At 42.1% G+C, this 22,801-nt stretch overlaps 2 protein-coding genes across 2 annotated transcripts; both read right to left on the bottom strand.

The window, feature by feature from the left end:
* Window positions 1-9,341: 9,341 nt before the first annotated feature.
* On the bottom strand, window positions 9,342-13,988 carry LOC308325241 (von Willebrand factor C domain-containing protein 2-like). The gene is made up of 3 exons (XM_080777711.1): window positions 13,417-13,988; window positions 12,187-12,316; window positions 9,342-11,614 (listed from the first exon to the last, which is right to left on the bottom strand). Exons 1-3 carry the CDS (start codon window positions 13,780-13,782, stop codon window positions 11,424-11,426), a joined length of 687 nt encoding a protein of 228 aa, XP_080633837.1. The 5' UTR covers window positions 13,783-13,988; the 3' UTR covers window positions 9,342-11,423.
* A 567-nt stretch (window positions 13,989-14,555) lies between these two features.
* LOC308326347 (nck-associated protein 1-like) lies at window positions 14,556-22,163 on the bottom strand. Its single transcript, XM_080779156.1, has 10 exons — window positions 22,046-22,163; window positions 21,414-21,511; window positions 19,541-19,597; window positions 18,815-18,911; window positions 17,695-17,831; window positions 16,817-16,949; window positions 16,496-16,577; window positions 15,713-15,771; window positions 14,709-14,854; window positions 14,556-14,579 (listed from the first exon to the last, which is right to left on the bottom strand). Coding segments are annotated over exons 6-10 (396 nt in total). The 5' UTR covers window positions 16,925-16,949; window positions 17,695-17,831; window positions 18,815-18,911; window positions 19,541-19,597; window positions 21,414-21,511; window positions 22,046-22,163; the 3' UTR covers window positions 14,556-14,578.
* Between the last annotated feature and the right edge of the window lie 638 nt (window positions 22,164-22,801).

The raw sequence follows: 22,801 nt of genomic DNA, 5'->3' as shown, positions 1-22,801 counted from the left end.
AGAGAGGGAGAGATAGACTGATTGAAGGAAGAGGGGGATGTGGGGGGGGGGGGGTGGCACAACACACACCTGGACTGAAAGGATATACGAGAGTGAACAGATGGAGGGAGAGAGAGAGAGAGAGAGAAGAACTGGACACAGATAGTGGACACAGACGAGGTGGATGGAGGGCAGGATAAGGACTGACTTAAGAAGCACATAACAGGCTCTCTCTCTCTCTTTGCCTAATTTTTTCCCCCCCCATCACACATCACCGGTGCATGGTGGGAAATAGCTCGTGCTTGTAGATCTTCTATTTCCCGCACGTGCGCCTATGTTTGAATGGGGCTTGCTTGAGACACTTCAATGGCTCAACGCAAACCGTGTACCTTGACCAATCAATGACCTTATAACACCACAGTGTCCAGGCCAATAGGGTGTCTGGAATGTGGATTTAACGGACCAATGGCTTGCTTCGAACTTGGGGTCGGCTGGAAACGGGAACTTTGTCCCACGAGACCGCTCCGGTGAGCGCAATAGGACTATAGTACTCGCACGGCTGAGGAACATTGGAAGGAAAGTACAGTAGCCAATGACGATGTTTGGAATATCAGTGCATATCACAGTTTCAAATGGAACAGTATATATAATACGGTATACATATTCAACAGTAACCAATCATTCCTTGGAATATTGGAAATGGACCAATGGCTGTAGCCTCCATCCTTCAGCTTGACCAATGACGAACGCCAGGCTTTTAAAGCGCCGGAAGTCAGAGCGATACAATATACAGTACTATACTACTATGTCTCCCATGGAAGGAGGAGCATACAATCAATTAGTAGCACACGGAAAAAGGTACGATTTTTTCAGGACAACAGATTTTTACAAAGGTTGTCCATGGATTAGATCATTATCAAAGCATTCGTTATGGGGATGAGTGGAGAACATCGGCCGCCTGCAGGCGACACGTCAAGACAATTCACAGACGGTTCAGAACGGTGGTCGGAGGAGTCACACAGAGCCAACCGCACGTTCTTAGGGGATTTGGAGATACTTATTGGACATTTTGGGTGACTCACATACAGTAGCCTACAGTGTATCTAAGATATTGGAAAGTCCACATTATTGTGTATACCGGATGAGTCGCATATCGAAAGTATAACGGACGTTTGCCCGTGCGTCGAAGATTGTGGAGGTCGGGGACAATAATTGATCTGTTGTTTTACCCGAGAGACGGTATATCAGTCAATCACATCCTCCAGTGAGTAAATGAATGTGTACTGTGTTTGCCTACAGTGTAACTGCAGGAGACAAATGGATACAAGATACATGTTCTGTCATGGTCTCCACCATCTCCAGGAACAACGGAGAACTGTGGCTAGCTGTGCCGTGAGAAACATTCAGAGAGTTGACTGAGAGCGAGCATATCGAAGACACGAGAGGTTTTTGAAAATGCCTTTGAAACGGAATAAAAGAGCGGAACAAAAACAGACCGGTGTTTACGCTGACGACTCCGTCTTTTAACCCCATGTGGCTCTTGATTGCAACTCAGTTTTAAGCGCCTCTGTTTATAGACCTCACACACGGCGGCCATCTTGCCACCCTGCTTTTTCAATGCAAAATGTCGACATGGCCGCTGTGTGAATAATGGTCTATGTACGTGATTCTGCTAAAATCATGATAGAAACGGGAGACATTTTTTGTTCCAATACAAAAACGTTTAACATCCACAGCATTCTGCATCTATATTTTAGCTCCGTAAGATAGACAGAATAGATTGAAATGTTGTCATGTACTACACACTGTACAGTATGTGTGGTGGGGGATTTTCCTGCTGTCTGACTTTCAGCTATTAATTTTGGCGATTAAACTAGAGATCTATATTAAAGATCTAGAGCATATTGATTATATAAATGTCTGAGGGACATCAGTCAACCACATTAGGACTGGAGGAAGAAATATGTATACCATTTTACGAAGCTGAGGGCAGTATAGTAGTATACTTAACACTGCAGAGACAGGTACGAGGTTCTGCCAGGTTATTTACCTGCGTTCACATGTGTTATTGGAGGCTCTAGCAGTGCAGCTGTTGAGGAACACGGTTTCAGAGTGAACGCCTCCGTAACATAACAGGGAGCTACAGTTAACCCATTTTGGGCGGGATTCGCGGGAACCCCTTTTGGTGTTTTAAACATTATGATATAATTTAGCTATTGAAAAATAGCAGATCTACAAGCTCATAGCGCGCCACCGAGTGGCGCGCTATGAGCTTGTAGGTCTGCTATTTTTTTTAATTGTGAAAATTTGGCGCAAATGTTTGAATATACATTATTTCAGAGCCAACGTTTTTAACTCAAATCTTTGCTCAGGCCTAAATGGGTTAACCTGCAGTGCTAGCATGTGGGTACAGTAGGGTACAGTAGTACGGTGGGTCTTTAACATGTGGTTACAGTAGGGTACGGTGGGTCTCTAAGGCCCCTTTTCCACCAGGGCTGAACCGGTTCGGTTCATTTTTCACGCCTAATATTGAACCAGTTCAGAGTGGTTCGACGGAGTGAATGGTTCCCTGAAAGCACCAAAGGTTCCAAGAATCTAGAACGGAACCACTTCTATAGAACCAAAGTTCTTTCTTTTTGGTGGAAAAGGGGCCAAAGTGGGGTCCGGGCCGGGACCAGGGGGTCGATCCCGGGGCCCAGGGGGTCGATCCCGGGGCCCAGGGGGTCGATCCCAGCTGGATGAGTGATTCACTCTATACAGCGTAGGTCTTGCCCAGCGTGGTTCCAGGGAGTCAGTGGGTTCATACCAAATGGACCCGTTGGTTCCATTTGTATACACTGTCAGAGTGTGTAGGGGGAGACCTTCACATTTTAAAACTTTGAGAAACACTGTTCTAATCTAATCTAGTCTTTTTTGTAAAGCGTCTGCAAAAAGGTGTATCAGATGCAGGCCACGTGGGGTTGAAATGTGAGTGGAGCTGTCAGGATAAACGCCTGCTCGGTTGCTTTTGAGGGAGAGGGAGATTCTGTGGAAAGAACAGCTGACTCCTGTGGGTTTGTGATGAGTCTTCATTAGAGACTGTTTTCCGCCGCTCGGCAGGAGACTGGCTTAAAGCTAATGGGTCCCCTCCCCCTCCCCCCCTTTTTTTTTAAAGGTCATTTTTACACCGCCATGTAACCCGGGAGTTTAATATTAAAGTCACTGTTCATTAAAAAAAACACTCTATTACTACTATTACCATGTCACTCTGTTCTGTTATTTTTTAATTTTGTTTTACTTTTAATCTTTTTCTAAGAGGCTATCATATCCTGGAGGAGGAAATGATAAAGTGTCAGCAGAGGTCTCCGCCAGTGGAAGTTGTGAATTTCAGCGCCATAATGAGGAGTACGCGGCGCCCGTTTGAGTGACTTGGGTTTTCATTATCACCGTCTCGTCGATTCCTCACCAGAGACTCATTAATCAGAAAGGCCTTATTTCTGAGCTGACAGGCATAATGAATCAAACCTTCAGCCATGTACTGTAGTAGGTTGTAGGCATACAATTAGTCTATATTTTTACTGAACTCGTTCAAATTACATTAAACGGAGAAGAAGTATGATGTCTTCATTTTTAGTCTCGTACTGTACGAATGTTTACTGAACGATGTTTAATCTTTGCTGTGTGCAACACAAATCAACAAAATCTTGCTTCACCATTTATTCATCCATATACAGTACAGTACTCTGTCGGGGGTGGAAACCTCATATTTCCAAAGTTATATGATAACATTTCAAAAGTAGCAGATCAAACGCTTCGTGCCACGTTTTGAACTCATAGATTTGCTACCTTTGATTATTTTGTGTGAGACTGTAGTATGATCAAGTAGGGTGTTAATTTACATTAAATAACCCTCATAAAATTTGGAGATAAGAGGTTTCTGCCTGACGGCAACAATATGTACTGCAGCATAACTACAAACCCATGTTGACCGAAGTCCCCCCATATACTGTACTACATACAGTATATGAAATCGGTATGCCAAGCGAAGCTTCTGACAAAAATCCTGACCATGACCGCCAAACATTTTGTGGGACAATTGTTGGAATTCTGCATCTGGTATTCCATTTTGGGTTTAGTCTGTTTCCAGTCATTTACAGCGAGTCTTTCCTTTGGTAAAGTCTGGAAGTCCAATGGTTTCTGTTATGTACACTCTCAGAGTTACAGGCTTAGTGGTCCCCAGACCCCACGTCGTTAGATGACAAAATGGATATCGACGTCTGCTGAGGCAGCGGAGTGACGGTGACAATGCATCATGTGCAATTCAGTACAGTTACCATATCTCTCCATTGAATTACATTCCCTTTTTCATATAGGACTCCTGTCTGTCTGCGAGTCGATAGCAGCACACTATTGTGTTGTTCTCCGGCGTGCTGAATGCACCATGCTGCTGTCACGTTCACTCACACTTGATCTTCATTTGGATGGAGGTGACGCTGTAGGTGACACTGTAGGGGCAGAGGTCCATATCTAGGAACAAAGGGTGTAGCACCGTGTGTCAAACAGTTAGATACAGGTCCAGTGCACCACAGGAGCGGGACACTTCAGCAGACAAAAGGAATAAAACACTAGAGCATCTCGGGCGATTAAATGTTTTTGGTGCTAAAGTAAAGCCTCCGTTATACTTAGTTGTCGTAGGCATGTAAAGATTCACGATACGATTCGAATCACGATACAAATGACTGAAAAATGTTTCTTTGTCCTATTTCAAATTCAGTATTTTCTTCTTTATTTTTTATTTTTTACAATACTGTGTTTTCTCTTATCCTCTTTTCAAGGATGATCACATGCCTGCTGCTTAGTTGTGTGCTGCTGGAGTAAATTGCAGATCTTACAAGCGTATGTGCATAACAAATATGGTGCATTGTGAGTGTGTATATCTGCTATTTATGGCATATGCAGCGCCGGCCAGCGTGCAGCTAAGTATGAATCAGTCTTTAGTTTACAGGTGACTTAACGTTTTGATGCCAAGTGAATCTTCATCAGAGTCATGCTTGTGACGGTCAAGTGCTTCAATGCACTTGGCATCGAAGCGTTAGTCACCCTTGTACTGAACATAGTCACCCTTGTACTGAACATAGTCCTTGTACTAAACATAGTCACCCTTGTACTGAACATAGTCCTTGTACTGAACATAGTCACCCTTGTACTGAACATAGTCACCCTTGTACTGAACATAGTCACCCTTGTACTGAACATAGTCACCCTTGTACTGAACATAGTCACCCTTGTACTGAACATAGTCACCCTTGTACTGAACATAGTCACCCTTGTACTGAACATAGTCACCCTTGTACTGAACATAGTCACCCTTGTACTGAACATAGTCCTTGTACTGAACATAGTCACCCTTGTACTGAACATAGTCACCCTTGTACTGAACATAGTCCTTGTACTGAACATAGTCACCCTTGTACTGAACATAGTCACCCTTGTATTGAACATAGTCACCCTTGTACTGAACATAGTCACCCTTGTACTGAACATAGTCACCCTTGTACTGAACATAGTCACCCTTGTACTGAACATAGTCACCCTTGTACTGAACATAGTCACCCTTGTACTGAACATAGTCACCCTTGTACTGAACATAGTCCTTGTACTGAACATAGTCACCCTTGTACTGAACATAGTCACCCTTGTACTGAACATAATCACCCTTGTACTGAACATAGTCACCCTTGTACTGAACATAGTCACCCTTGTACTGAACATAGTCACCCTTGTACTGAACATAGTCACCCTTGTACTGAACATAGTCACCCTTGTACTGAACATAGTCACCCTTGTACTGAACATAGTCACCCTTGTACTGAACATAGTCACCCTTGTACTGAACATAGTCCTTGTACTGAACATAGTCACCCTTGTACTGAACATAGTCACCCTTGTACTGAACATAGTCACCCTTGTACTGAACATAGTCACCCTTGTACTGAACATAGTCACCCTTGTACTGAACATAGTCACCCTTGTACTGAACATAGTCCTTGTACTGAACATAGTCACCCTTGTACTGAACATAGTCCTTGTACTGAACATAGTCACCCTTGTACTGAACATAGTCACCCTTGTACTGAACATAGTCACCCTTGTACTGAACATAGTCACCCTTGTACTGAACATAGTCACCCTTGTACTGAACATAGTCCTTGTACTGAACATAGTCACCCTTGTACTGAACATAGTCACCCGCATACTAAACATAGTCACCCTTGTACTGAACATAGTCACCCTTGTACTAAACATAGTCACCCTTGTACTGAACATAGTCACCCTTGTACTGAACATAGTCACCCTTGTACTAAACATAGTCACCCTTGTACTGAACATAGTCACCCTTGTACTGAACATAGTCACCCTTGTACTGAACATAGTCACCCTTGTACTGAACATAGTCACCCTTGTACTGAACATAGTCACCCTTGTACTGAACATAGTCACCCGCATACTGAACATAGTCACCCTTGTACTGAACATAGTCACCCTTGTACTGAACATAGTCACCCTTGTACTGAACATAGTCACCCTTGTACTGAACATAGTCACCCTTGTACTGAACATAGTCACCCGCATACTGAACATAGTCACCCGCGTACTGAACATAGTCACCCTTGTACTGAACATAGTCACCCTTGTACTGAACATAGTCACCCTTGTACTGAACATAGTCACCCTTGTACTGAACATAGTCACCCTTGTACTGAACATAGTCACCCTTGTACTGAACATAGTCACCCTTGTACTGAACATAGTCACCCTTGTACTGAACATAGTCACCCTTGTACTGAACATAGTCACCCTTGTACTGAACATAGTCACCCGCGTACTGAACATAGTCACCCTTGTACTGAACATAGTCACCCGCATACTAAACATAGTCACCCGCGTACTGAACATAGTCACCCTTGTACTAAACATAGTCACCCGCATACTAAACATAGTCACCCTTGTACTGAACATAGTCACCCTTGTACTGAACATAGTCACCCTTGTACTGAACATAGTCACCCGCATACTAAACATAGTCACCCGCGTACTGAACATAGTCACCCGCGTACTGAACATCCCAGATGCTCAAATACTTTATTCCTTTTGTCAATATATGGGACCTTCTATACACTGGTATGTGCGTCTCCGCTGCCCTCTGTACGTTCCACGCTGTTATACAGGTTTATTGGACATATCTATTCACAAATTCACCAAGTATCCTTTTCATTGTCTGTGTATGATGTGAAATTGTCAAATTCCCCCCCACCCCCTCTCTTGCCAGATTAGCCTGTCAAACCTTATTTGACAGATAATGAGGTGCTTTATACTCATGGAATATACTACAGCATGTCTTCTTTTGATGTGGGAAAAAAAGGTTACAGCTGAACTTTCTCTCACGTTTCCCGTTTGTCGAGGAGTCATTGATGCGTCTTTGAGGCAAACACTTTGCACACGCTATCGGAGCAAAAGAAACTTGATACAGTGAGAGGATGACAACGTGAGATGGAGACTACAGACGAGGAGGGTGTGTGCCCGTGCACGCACGCACGCACGTCCCCACAATTAAGATGCTGGGGTTAGTTTAAGCAATAGTAGCAATGTCACAATATAAAAATGCTCTGTTACAAGTAAAAGGCCTGTATTAAGAAATTGTACTCTGGTAAATGTACAAATGTATGAGCATCAATGCTGACCACTTAACACGGGTCAGATGGGTGAACACGAACAACTTTGGAGATTTTCACATGGGCCCTGTTTCAGGAGAGCTTGAGAACCGCTGCTCTAAGGTTACATACAATTGAGTTGATAAATAGATGCTTTGTGAGAGGTGGAATTGCAACGATACAGTTAGAATTGATCCCAGGGCCAGTCGATGACCTCTGTCTCTGGGTCTCTCTGCTCTGCTGTTGCCATAACAACCCACACGGACCTTTTGCAAGTTATTGTGGTACAAATGTAGTTTTGTTTTAGTTTTGCAGAGAGTCTATTACAATGAGTGCCGCCTGGCTGATTTCAGGCTATTCCACTATGACTCTCGTCCAGTTTTTGCTTCCATCTTGAATGCTAAAGTATTAGCATTAATGCCACCGAGCCAAAATTATATCCATATACTAGCTCTAGACAGCACCACGATGTTCCCATCGTGCTCAACAGATAATCAGAGAAGACCTCCGAACATCGCCGATCTGTTCAACACCACGGACGGCCATCGCTTTAGTTTCAGAGAAAAAGGCCTTCAAAGACGCGGCCTAAAACAGAGGCTAATGGGTAATATTGAGAACGTTTTGCAGTGCGGGATAGGTTCATAGCAACCGGAGAGATTCAACAGCGAGGCAATGTTACAGCGATATTCAACGCCTTATGACGACCCTGCTCGCCATGTGTAATCAGCGCATGGCATGGTGCAAAATGAATTAATCGTGACGAGTACAGCTGTCCGAAGTATCGAAACGGTTAAGGCATAAATGTCATGCAATGATAAATACACATGCACATTCATTCATAACACTTTCTAGCAAATATAAAAAAAAGTCATTTTTGACTTGGCAAGAACTGAAAATAGGCTATTGTAACGTTGTTTTGTCAGAACTAATGTGGTAATTGTTCCTACTAAGATGACAGGGGGGGGGCTGGCCTCCCCTGGGTTTCATGGGGAAAAAAAGGTGGGTCTACTGTCTATGAATAATGGCCTTTCATTGTTTTAATGTGTGTGCTACACAGCTACAGTAGAGGGAGGACGGAGCTGTTTCATTTTAATTGGTGTGGTCAGCCAGTGGAAGAGGATATTGTTGTGCAGAAACTTCTTATCTCCATGTTTTAACGTCAATGTTAATGTTAACGTTAATGTTTTTTTTGTAAATCAACACCCTACTTGATCATACTACATCATCCCACAAAAGTATCAGATCTGCAAGCTCTAAGCATAGCACGACACGTTTTGAGCTTGTCGATTTGCTACTTTGGCTGTTTTTTGTTTTTTTATCCTGAAAAGTAACGGTCTTGGACTTGTGAGGTTTCCACCCGACATAGACAAATATGTTTTAAAGATTCAATAACATAGTACTTATTATCAGTCTTATGATTCAATGTTTTTTTTTAATGCTTTCAGAGGCTCCTCTTTCCTTTTCTAACTCGTTTTCATTCCTTATTGTTTATTGTTTTGAAGTAGAACCATGGCCTCAAACTGCCAACAGAAGCAATCTAGAGGGAAATCAAACCTGCCTCTCCTCCAAGTGGAGGGGCGAAAACAGCTTATTCCAGTAGAATAAAAAATGCAACTCAGTTCACGCAAGGTAGAGAAAAGAGGAGGCTGATAGATAATGTACATGGAACGTTCTTTATTCTAACTTCTGTACATTTGAGTGATGGTGATGGCAGGTGTCGTACTGTATATCAAAGAATACATACAGTACAAATGAACTAAATAATACCGTATCAAACAGTATCTTCCAGCAGTAAAGGTAAATAGCTCAGTATGTCAACAACACAACTGGCGTCTCTATATCCCAATATAAATGAATAATGAGCATTTGATAAAACACGCTATACTGCATTGCAGTCATACCATTTTATTATGGTTAATTTATTATGCAAACTATGTAACATATTACAGTTGTATACAACATATAATATAACAAACGTATTGCTTTCCCAAGCCATGTCCTGTCCTACATTGCATCATATTTTGTGCATACCTTTAGAGATGCATCAATCTATGACAAGTTCATTCCTAAGAACTACAGTATAGAACTTCTGTATCACAAACGATCCCAGAAATAATCCCAAGGGTATCAAGCGCTACTTCATCTGCTTGGTGAGCAGAGGTCTGACAATAAGAGTGACTAATTTATACTCCATATGACTATAAATCAGGGTATAAATGGGTCCTTGTCGTTCAGCCAACATTGTGAGTAGTTTGATGACAAGAAGACACGTCGTGCTCTAGCTTTTCTTGGTTTTTAAAAACCTACTTTGGACGGGGAGAGGAAACATGTTTAGAGAAGGCCACCGTCAAACATGGCCCAATAATTCTCAAGGACTTCTCAGTTCTGTTGGTGGTGGGTTTTGTCAGGAGAATGGCTGGTAAGTTCCACTGCATTGAGGGTTGTCTTTGGATTGACAATCTAATCTCTAATGCCCACATTTTTTATTTAAATGTCCCCCGTTTGACACAATTACGGATGTTCCAGTATCAGAGCTTCTTGTAATAGTGACAGATTACACTGTGCCTGTCAGCTATGAAACATAATTGTCAAAAATGTTATACCGGTAGTCTATTCAGAGAATTGGAACAAGTCCTTAGTCAATCATTAATGTTAGCCAGTAGCATCTGGTATCACATTCTTTTTTTTGTCCCGACTTTCTTATGGAATATAATCTTGACCACATTAACACTGGCATCCCTATTCTGGGCAAGTTATAATAATAGGTCAATGTACACAGAAAATAGCAGATCAAGAGCTGCTATTCAACATGTGAGCTTGTAGATCATCCCAAAGAGATTTGGTATATAGAAGGTAAAAAGGAGGGTCCCTGGTCAACAAAGTATAGGTTTTAAGTGGTTAAAGCCCCCCTCTTTCTGGTTAAAGTCACACTTTTGAATGCAAAAAATGGTTAAAGTCCCTATTTTCACAAGTCTTAAAAAAAGAGTGGATTCCCCTGATCTTGCATGCATCTATGTTGATGAGATCCCTCCAGGCTGGTCGTTCAGTCCAAACACAATAACTAAAACAATCACTAACAATATCGATTCACCGATAACTATATCGTTCATCATTGTCATCTGAAACTTGAGTTAGAACAATTTTGAAAACTGTATCTTTATAGTGAAAAGTAACTGTTTTGGACATAATGAGGTTTCCACCCAAGACCCAACAGATAATGGATAATTTTATAAATGATAAATGATTAGAAGGAAAGACTGTTGTAAACTGCCTGATGGTAATGTCAGCTAGCATTAGGTATTCAAAACCTCAACTCCGTTAATAACAAAGCTTTCTGAGGGTGAGACAGTGAGACTGAATTAATCCAAAATGTCCTTCTGATGCATTTTAATTGGCTGTCAATGTTCCTATAATTTATACATTTAATCTATCATTGTCGCTATAGTTGTGGCGTGGACGCTGTCATCCATTTCAGTTAGTGATTTTTATAGTTCTAATTATCGTGCTCAGTGTGAATGGCCCTTATACACTTAAGGATCTCTGCAGTAAATCGTCTCTGTCGGATTGGAAACTTTACAGGATTCAAATAAAAAAATATAGCAAATGTAGCAGATCTACAAGCTCAAAATGTCAAGCTTGTAGATCTGCTATTTTTGTGTGATGCTGTAGAATGATAAAGTAGGGCGTTAATTTACAAACAAACAAAATTCAAAAATGTTTGAATATTTCTGCCCGACAGCGACGATATGGTCTTTAGTTCTGTTGGACCGACGGTTCTTCGGGGGTACAGTTTTTGAGGCGGGCACAGGTTGCCACGCGGTTCCCCTCCCAGTAACCTGCGTCCTGGCCATCGTGGCACCGACATTTGGTGCAGGAGTCCACCCACACGGCCTCACCGGCAGGAATCACTCTGCTGTGGGACGCGTCCACGTAGCAGTTAGGGCCTGGATGGGAAACGGTGCACACAGGTTAAGCCTGGATACATGTAGGCTATATGCATGTATACACACACGATACATGCTTTCACACACATATAGCCAAGCAGGCACACATGGACATACATCACAAGCGTGATTTTACTAGTGGCACATTTACCAAATCCTGATATTAAAGCTGGATTGCCGTGATTTTTGTACTTTTTCTGTTTTGTAGGTCTATGGAGTTAACATTACTCTAATAGACCCCCAGGTCTGGTTATAATAGGCCAATCAGAGGCAGGCGGGACGTTACCATGTCCATCTCTGATGCAAAATAGATTCACACATACTTAATGCCTTGGACTAAAAAATAATCTTCCTCCTAGTATAATCATAGTAGGCCTACCTAGTCGTTTTAGGGAGGGAACTCCATCTTTAATTATTAGTAAGCTATGCTATCTACAAAAATATACACCCTATCGCACTTTATGGACCAGGATGGAAACAAAAGATGCCTTTTTTAGCATAAAATTTGACTGTAGCCTACTACCTGTACTGTTAACAAACCTGCTAATAAAGTATTAAATCAAACAACCTACCATCTTTGCACTCAGGGCAGCATGTTCCAGGCTGGTAGATAGGGTTGACACATGGTGGAGGGGCACAGTCTGCTACTAGACAGCGGGCAATGCCATCACTGTCACAACTGCACTGTTCACACTCTGATGGCTGCATGTTGTGACCGCACGCACACACACACACACACACACACACACACACACACACACACACACACACACACACACACACACACACACACACACACACACACACACACACACACACACACACACACACACACACACACACACACACACACACACACACACACACACACACACACACAAAACAGAGACAGGTAGAGAAAGTGAGAGGTCCAATACAAGACAATATTTACAGAGACATTAGTAAATGGTGTGTATGGCATATAACCCATATTTATGAACCCTTTGTGATGAAGGCTGATACTTTTGTGTTTTTGTTGATGCCTCACTCACAGCACCATACAGTACCAGGCCTATTCCACAAGGAGGCGCCATATAGACATTCTTAACCAAAACAAAATCGAGTCAGAAAGAAAAAAACAGCATGTTCCAAATTGACTTATTGCACACTACACTGCCACAGCCCACAGGACAACGTATAGGATTAGGACTTGAATTGTTCAGCCCAATAACACTGAGAAAAAAAAAACATGAATAGTGTAAACTTAAATGAATTCAAAACATATACATTTAGCCAATGTCACTGGTCCTCTCTTTTAGAGCCTAAATGAAATATAGCCTAATCAGATGGAATTTATTAGAACATCATGATCGTGTGTGGACATTCCAGACATAAGTTATTTCCATATCCATCTCTCCTGTGATCAGGGCACAGGGCACCCCCCCCCCCCCCCAATCAGAAAGAAACTACGTAGGTCTACGTCTATAAATGTTATGATTAATTGAACATGGTGGACCCTATTGCAAACAAGTGTATTGCATGGTGTCGTCACAGTTAACAGTTAACAGTAACAGTTAACAGTTTTGTATTGAGTTGTGCTTGAAATGTAGGCTAATTCTCCAAACTGTTAATAAATACTTCAAACTATCAATGAATCAAACAAACACTGGGGGTTATTTTCAAAGACATCTACTTTTTGTCTCAACTTTTACTCTGCACAGCAGAGCAGTCAATCTCAAGTCCATGTCAGAAATCCAATTCCAAGCACCTACAAGATGCTCTCCGGTCAACTCAGTGCTGCTGCCAACCCAACCAGACATTACCTGGAAGTTTTGCCCCAGGTCGTACACCTCTCCGCGGTACTCGCAGCCGATCTTCTCGCAGCGCGGGCAGCAGTCGGTGGGGTAGTGGCTGACGTGGATGCACGCCGCCGGCAGAGAGGTGCACTCGGTCCGCGCACAGGCCGAGCCCTCCTTGGTGCACTCGCACTGCGTGCAGTGGTCCGAGTCCAGAAAGTACCATTCCCCCACGTAATAGACACTGTCGTTGGCCTCGCAGGTGCTCTCCAGCTGGCCGGCCACGGAGAACGCACAGCCGAGCGAAGCGCACAGCAGCAGCAGCCCGGAGAAAATAAGGCTCCCCTTCTTTGAAAGTTTACCCATGATGATGTTCCAAACTGTCAAAAACATACGAAAAGTTGAATATAGTGAGACCCCGCTGGAGAGATTCCGTTGTAGTCTTGTAAAATAAAAATATATAGGCCTATATGATTTTTTCTTTAAGTTTGTTACATTGTTACAGATTGTAAACTCCTTGGCATTTTATCCTTCAACTGTAGCCTTGTGAGGCTGCGTCCAATCTTCCACACAGAGCCGTGACAGTAAAGCATGCAGAGAGAGGGAGCGTTATTCACTCTACTCACTCGCCTGCTTGCCTCTATGGGACTTTGCATCTCATTACATGCAGATCTTAGTCTTTCAAATATGTACTGCAGCCACAATATCCCAAATAGAAAGAAATGCATAGGAAACACTTTTATTATTTTGAAATACAATTAAACAAGGCAAATTAAGTATTTGCTATAGCCTAAGTTGCACTACTCAGTTCACACGGGTGTGATTTTTAATATACATTTGTAAATAACACCTTCTTTTCTATGTTACATGTTCTATGTTAAATAGCCTGAGTAGCTCGCTTGATCTCGCGATGTTTACTCCTTGGCAACCGGGATGTTTACACTGAACAAGGAAGCGACAAGGTGAGCTGTCCCTTTTTTGTTTAATACTAAAAAGAACCCTAACCCTAACACATTAGCTGGGACTATGGGTGTTTTTTTCTTTTGGGTGTGTGTGAGTGTGTGTGTGTGTGTGTGTGTTACCTCCTCAGGGCACAGTTCATGTGTGCAGGACATGAAGTGTGTACACAGCAGAGGGAAGCAGATGGAGTGTCTGCTCTGAGATGGTAGCTCCAAACACTGTTGAAACATCTTCTCAAATGCACGGCACACACAAAAATATATTATTTATTTTGTGTAAATGTGTTGATGTATAAGAAGTGTGTGTGTGTGTGTGTGTGTGTGTGTGTGTGTGTGTGTGTGTGTGTGTGTGTCTCTCACCAGAATATGGAGAGGTCAGAGGTCTCCACTAGCATCTCCACCAGTGAGTCCACCATCTTGGTGTGAAAGATGATGGTGTTCATCATCTTCCCCAGCTCCCTGTGGTCTGCTATACCCAGACTGGCCTTAGAAACACTGGTATACGCCTAGAGGAGACATGGTGGGAGGGAATAAAGAACAGAAAGATGGAATAGAAGGGAACGAACCAAATGAACAGGGAAAGAAACGCAGGTTGGATGGAAACGAAGAGGGAATGAGGAAAAGGAAAACAGGAAGTAGGGATGAACCGAAATGCAAAGAAAGTGGCAATAAGTCTGAGGAATCAGAAACAAGAGAACGACAAACGGAAGACTATAGCACCATTGTGTATTGTATTGTATTGACATTAGACACCAGCGGATGGCGGATTTAGCCGGTTAACCGCAGTTTGGGTCAAAAGAATATATTATTAATTAATATCGGATAAACCGCGGGTGAAATAATGCTGGAAATAAATGAATGGCATCCATCTATAGGTTTTATAACTTTTAAAACGGAAATAAACTAATGACATCTATCTATAGGCTTATAATATAGTTTTTTTTTTTAAAGGCACCAAATCTCGGCGTGCGTGCGTTAGTAGTATTTTTCCTTGAACTTGTAGATTGGCTATATCCCTGCAGCGGATTTCGGGTGGTTGCGGATATATAAATTGGATTAAGTCATTTATGCGGTGGGATAACAGGCGGATTATAAATATGCACACTCGGATTCGGGTGACAAAAAAGCTCATCCGCTGATCTCTGATTGACATGATCATGAATTGACATTGAATTTGAAAAAAAGGAGACATTTACACAAAATATGTTTGACAATATAAACGCATAATATCCAGCTTGCCCAGAGACATCTTGAAAATATAGCAAATTCGTTCGATACAATTTGTTCCTGAATAACATGTAGTTGGTATCAAGTTCAACTGTGTGTGTGTGTGTGTGTGTGTGTGTGTGTGTGTGTGTGTGTACCTGCAATCTGAACCAGTCCAGTCTCATGCCTCTGAAGTCAAACACATCTCCATCCTCCACTATAAGGAACAAGCATGTGCAAAATTACCACAACACTGTGTTTGATGTTATTTTTAAAACAATATTCACACACATCACATCATCCTTCAATAATTATATTCCACAACACTGAGCTGACATGGACATAAGCATTTAATCTTTGATGTTTACTGTCTGCTGGCGTTTGGCTTATGAATGTTATTCTGTTGTACCAGGTTTTTCTTTTCCTTTTAGATTTTTTTGAGAGAGAGAAACCATGAAACAGTTTTTGGCATAATATAAACACAGTACATTCCAGTATTAACCCATTTTGCGCGGGAACCCCTTTTATGTTATACAAGATCTACAAGCTCACGCCGAGTGGCGCTCTACGAGCTTGTAGGTCTGCTATTTCTTTTAAATGGTGAAAATGTGCCTCACATCTTTGAATATATATTGTTACAGAGTGAACATTTTAACTCAATTCTTTGCTTCTGTGTTGGGGTCCCTGGAACAACATATTTTCATATTGGGGTCCTTTCCTTGACATGAAATATTGATCACAACTGAAACAGAAACATTTCAGAAAGCCGTCAGGATTTTGAAGACTTTTTTTTTAATTTCGACCTCAGGCCTAAATGGGTTAATTGAACTGAAAGACTGTATAAAGAAATAATGACCTGTTGCAATTGTACACTCTCAGGGTTAAATGATCATACATGATTACCTCAAACCATGATTTACAGTACAGTAGTTTATGTTTACCTTGTTTGACGCTGAGAGAGGTCATCGTGTTGACGAAGGAAGACATGATGATTGATTCATCTTCTGGACACACAGAGAGGTTCTAGCATAGAAAAAACAAGTTCCATTCTTACGGTGATTAATGTTATCGATGCATGTTCCTTTAGCCATTATTCATCATTGTCATACAAATAAATATTAGGAATATGAAACCATGGGTGGTAGGGGTAGTTTCAGTAACCCCCTTCCCCCCGTTAATTAAGATTGTCCCACTGACATTTTCAATGCTTGTGTGTGTGTGTGTGTGTGTGTGTGTGTGTGTGTGTGTGTGTGTGTGTGTACCTGCACCAGTTCGTTGAGCACCACAGCATCGAAACCAGATAGATACTGAACGTAGTACCTCTGCATGACTGGACCATACTTCCTCACATGGGCCCTCAGCTCCTCCATGTAGAAGATCAACTCTGCTATGTGTCTGTAACACACACACACACACACACACACACACACACACACACACACACACACACACACACACACTTAACAAGAAATTCTTGAACACAAACAATAGTGGATGCGCAAACTTGGAAAACTCTACAACAAGTGCTTCAGGATACAGATCACGGGCATCGCCTTCTCCATATATGGCGACTGCCAATTATTGCAGACACTGAACAGAATTTTGCCGATGCCTGATCAGCTCTCAGCTTGGGCATGCCTGCAATCTGCAGGCACCTCACGACTGATTTATGGACATTACCAAGGCTTCCAAATATGAACACAAGTAGTTTACATTTGTAGCCAAGCTGTATAATAGCATCTTTAAGACGCTGGTACTTAAGCACCTTGGTAAGGAATGCCTCTTCCAGACTGTGGTCAAATGTACATGCCACTTCCAAAATGGTCACTTCTCTACTGTCATCAACACCAACAATATCTGGTGTATTAGCTGTGACATCTGAAATCATCATAGACTCAAATACCACACGACAGTGTGATTTGAGTCTGGCTACATGAACATGGCAGTTAAAACATACGAGTGCTTATACATTTTGGCAGATGATGAAACATATGAACTTAGCTAATAGGTCAACAATTCTGTCGTGCCTAGCGATGTACATTCCATTATATACATAGCAACCAAACACACATTACTGTGTGCGATCATGTATCAGTGTGTGTGTATTATTGTGCGTGTGTGTGTGTGTGTGTTTGCTTACTTGTCTATGAAGTCATCTGTACTTTCTTCTGGATGTTGTCGGCGTGACGAAGGAGCCAGATGATTTCATCACGGGCAAACGATAATGCCATGAACACAAACAGCGCCTGCAGGTGGAGAACTCTTTTTGAACACCTACTGTACAAAGAAAAAACACACTACTTTGGTATCATTATCTTCATCAGAACATTATAGGGCCAACTCATGCAGGTGTTAAATAGAAAGTAGAAAAGTTCATCTTAAATCATTAGGTTTATAAGAAGACAGAGTCACACTAGTTATCAGAACATAATGTATTCCCTTAATAAACTGTGTGATAACGTATTCTGGCCCCGATTGAAAAGGCATTATCCCAATCCCACAATGCACAACTTGGAGTAAGGGACAAAGCGCTAAAGCATTGCGTGATTTCAAATGCCCAGATTTTGAGCTTGTATAAACTGGGTACCAGTACCAGATCAGGAATCACCATTATTATTATTCGCAGTACTAACGTTGTGGTCCTGTACTTCTGGCTCTCCACAGGAACTCCATAACATAGAATATACAAATATTGCAGCACGACTCTTTAACCCAGGCCTGACGTCGGAATAAATAAAAGACGTTCGCTCTGAAAGAATATATATTCAAAGATTTGTGCCTTACGATTTTTCAAAAATAGCAGACCTAAAATATGATCTGAAGTGGGACGTGTTCCTCAGTCATGTTGCAGGTCCCTTGGTGTGATCCATGGTCAGGCAATGCCCTCTTGATTGTTTATTGTATTACTACACATTATGATACGGTTGATGATGCTGCGTTTGGTCGTCTAAATAATGTAAACTATTTTCAATTTTTTCTTATCTATCTTGTCTGTCCATGAATACGTACTCTGCTGTTGTTGCTTGTGTCTGTATTTTAGGTTGTCTGTTGTATGCGTTTGTAAAAAATCTAAAATAAAGTACTGATCATAAAAATAAGAAAATAGCAGACCTACAAGCTCGTAGTGCGCCACTCGGTGGCACGCTATGAGCTTGTAGATCTGCTATTTTTCAATAGCTAAAGCATAACATAATGCTTAGTTAAAAACACCAAAAGGGGTTCCCACCCCAAGAATGGGTTAAGTTGACATTATATATTACCTTTGGGCCCAGGAGTCCAGGCTGGTCAGCAAGGACGGTAGCCAACTCCTTCAGAGCAGAGCGGAGAAACTTGCGTCTCTCTCTGTGCATGGAGCCTCTGCACATCAAACACATAGATGATGCCCAATGACACATCATTCAATTATATATTCTATCACCTTCGGGACAACATGGTAAGATGAGAGTACCACTGACAGAAGAGGAGAGAAGGCAGGTGGTTGAGCAGGGGAGGAATTAAATATTTTACCTTTACTAGTTCAATAACTGGTCATACTATATATTTTTTTTGTTTTATACTAAAACCTTAAATGGATTTTGGTAGGGTCAGTAATGTCAGCCCATTGACATTGGCCAAAGAAACTGGCCCAGACAGCCAATAAGTGGAATGTTTCTCAATAGCATTTTTTCTTCCATCCCTTTTCTGGGGTGAACACACAGATATTATTAGTGTAGCGTGAAAACATCAGGGGGCGTAAAAGCATAAGGTTTAAGTGATTAAAAAGTGAAGGGATGCAGGACTAAAAGACTAATGGATGGAGGAATGAGTGGCCAATTAGAGAAAGTGGTTAAACAAGTGCAAAAGCATGCAAGATAAAAGGATAGCAGGTTGAGAAAGAGGGAAAGGCGAGAAGAGACAAAGACAAGAGAGAAGGATGTATGGATGGATAGATAGACAGATAGAGGCAGATTAAGAGATGGAGGGCAAAGAGAGATTAGGATACGTACGCATGAGACAGTGCTTGTTCCTTGCATTCTCTTATGTCGTTGATGCGTTTGTTGTATCTGAAACACACAAATTGAAGAGAGGCACTGATTGAAAATCAGTGTTTTAATGGTGTTTTTTTTTTCTTCCATGATGTCACGAGCAAGAAGGTGCGCATGCGCCTACAGTACATGTGTGCATGGCATGCAGCTGATAGCCTAAGCCTAGTGTATTATTTATAGTGTGTGAGAGTTTTAGACACACAAACACAAAAGTAGACTTAAAATAGTCAGACAAACTTCTTTACTGTGCTGCAGTATATAGCGAAACTAAAACGTTTGCTTTGGAATCGGACAAATCTCTGCTTCGACGGTGGAGGAGGCATTATCGTTGCGTGCAGAACACCACAGAAGCTGTAGCCTACTGGAGCCATACTGCTGCGCTGTGTTGCTTTTACCGTGTGTGAGAACGTGCGTTCAGGTAAACAGTTTTAACCTGTTGTTATACGTATACACGACGTGTGAAAATAGGGGGCCGCGCCCACCGCCAGTAAACCTAGACCACTGCAGGGCACGTGGTGCGTTTTGGAAAGTCTGGTGACCCGAGGTGGATGATCTTCTCTTGAATCTAGGGGGACGGGACGGGACGTTCTAGCGTGGTCACCACGGCATGGTACTGCGTTCTACGAGCAAGACACCACTGTTGAAAATGGATGAAGTGCTCCTTTGACCAAGCAAAACACAACGCCTAGAGATTAACCCATTCTGACCTGAGATCAGATTCATACGAGGTTTCCACTGGACACACACTGGTCTGATTAACCCATTCTGACCTGAGATCAGATTCTAAAAATGTCAGTCGTTCTTCGATTTTTCAAAAACAGCAGACCTACAAGCTCGTAGCGCGCCACTCGGTGGCGCGCTATGAGCTTGTAGATCATACAAGCTACACACATGTGTGTAGGAGGCACAAACAAAAACGAGAACAGCCTTAAAGCTTACAAATTTAACAAAATTACAACGCAGAACAGTGGGCAATAACTAACACATACTGGGGAGCGGACAAGGTGCTACTGCTAAGGAACCATATTGTGCCGTTATAGTTTGTAAGTAACTGGTTGTACACTGGATTGGACAGGGCGCATCAATGATCATCTCCTATTTTGCATCTCTCTGAGCAACTTTTCACTAAAGACTGCGATTTGCTAGCCAGCAAGGTAACCTTACGTATGTGTCAAGTGTGTGACCATGTCTATTTGTCACTGTACATGTATTTGTCTTTAGTGTGTCTGACTGTTCGTCAGTAGCTAGTTCACTGACCAAAGCCTTCCATCTAGGAAGCTGACCATTACAACACAGCAGTTGGTCTGGAACACACAGCCCTGGGACTTGGGATACGAGTCATTACACACAACAAGATTTCAATCCCCATCAATGACACAGGTGGCACCTCAATTCCTTGCTTATTTCCTTGAGTCCCCTCTCATTTTTACCAAACCTGAAACTTCAACGGCCTAAAATGATAGCTGAGATGACATCAGTAATACTGTACGTCTACCCGGCTACTTTCGGCCAATGAAATGTCATGTATGGCTTGTGCATGTTTTTAACTACATACAGTGAGAAACAAGGAAGCAAGATCCATAAAGTTTCATAAAAAGCACAGTCTGGCAAATGCACAAATACAATGCTAATTGTGGTTACCGAGTGGCGCGCTACAAGCTTGTAGGTCTGCTATTTTTCAACAGCTAAAGTTTGAAACACCAAAAGGGGTTCCCGCCAAATGGGGAACCCCTTTTGTTATGCTTTATTTATTGAAAAATAGCAGATATACAAGCTCATAGCGCGCTACGAACTTGTAGGTCTGCTATTTTTGAAAAATCTAAGCACGACTGACATAGAAACTGCTGCATGTTGGCTTTAGATGGTCCAAGGTTCCTGATGAAGATCTTGGGAGGAGGAAGACAGATCTCCAGCAGCCTCACAGAGATATAGCTGAGGAAAACAGAGTGAAGGAAATTGTGTAAGAAAAGAAAAGAAAAAAGTGCAATACAATGTGTGTTACATTTCAAACGCACTTTCATCACTCCGACATTGGTGGCAACCACCCTTATAAGGAGCAATTTGGGGTTCAGTGTCTTGCTCAAGGACCCTTGAACACGTGTGTGTGCCTGCCTCTAACCGTCTAACGTGGTGGCAGCCCCGAACAGAGTTTGTGCCAGGTTTGGTACAGATCGGAGCAACGATGTGCGTCCTATGTCCGGATGTTACGTTTGTGACCACGATCTGCCCGCCCACCAACCCTCTGTCCATATATCCTATGTTAAAAGTGTGTGGATGGATGAACAGACAGAGTGGATGAATTGAGCCCTAACCTGAAGGACGCCACCATCTGATTGTAAGAGAAGTACTGGAAGTACTTGTATTATGCTGCCACACATGCTATTCAGACCTACAGTACTAATGTTTTCCTTGAACATTGTGTATGTAGTAGTACTGTGGTACTGAATGTAAATGGCAGACACCTACCCTCCTTCATACATGCTGGCATTGCCCTGGCTGGCAGTGAAGTAAACAGAAGTGGACCTCTGCCCCTGTGGATGTGACGACGTCTGCGTGCACGCTGGCTGTCCTCCACACCTTTCCCCCTGTGAATGTGACGACGTCTGCGTGCACGCTGGCTGTCCTCCACACCTTTCCCCCTGTGGATGTGACGACGTCTGCGTGCATGCTGGCTGTCCTCGACACCTTTCCTCAACACAAAAGTAAAAATGCACAGTAAAAAAAAAACAGATGGTTGACCCTTGAAAAATAAATTGCCTGTTCAGTCAATCTGCCAATTTATACCCCTTGAACAAATCACCTACATTACATGGAACCAAATGGACGTGTAAGGGTCTATTTGCTACAAAGGTCAAGACTTGAACTGATGGTAGTGAATTTATTAAGTCCATAAACCACCGTAAGAACTGACAGGACAGTAAAAACAAAAAAATACTGTTAATTTCACATACTTTTGCAATGACAGTACCAAATATTAACAGCTCAAGAAGCTCCAAAATTAAACCATGCTAATTCAAAACAGTACAATTTCCTTTTTAAATGGCTTTGACCATCAATCAGAATCACTGTAACATATTACAATTAATTGATGACTTCAACATCACCAAGCACTTATTATATTGAACTAGTTTTTCCCTTTTTAGCAGCTGTTTTAACTATGGAGTAATGAAATACCTTCTTTTAACCTTTTTTAAGTGTAAATATAATGACATGAAATTAAGA

This window comes from Protomyctophum bolini, assembly GCF_963924005.1.
Source record: "Protomyctophum bolini genome assembly, chromosome: 12".
In the NCBI taxonomy this organism is placed as follows: Eukaryota; Metazoa; Chordata; class Actinopteri; order Myctophiformes; family Myctophidae; genus Protomyctophum; species Protomyctophum bolini.
This window is presented reverse-complemented; position numbering and strand designations above follow the sequence as displayed.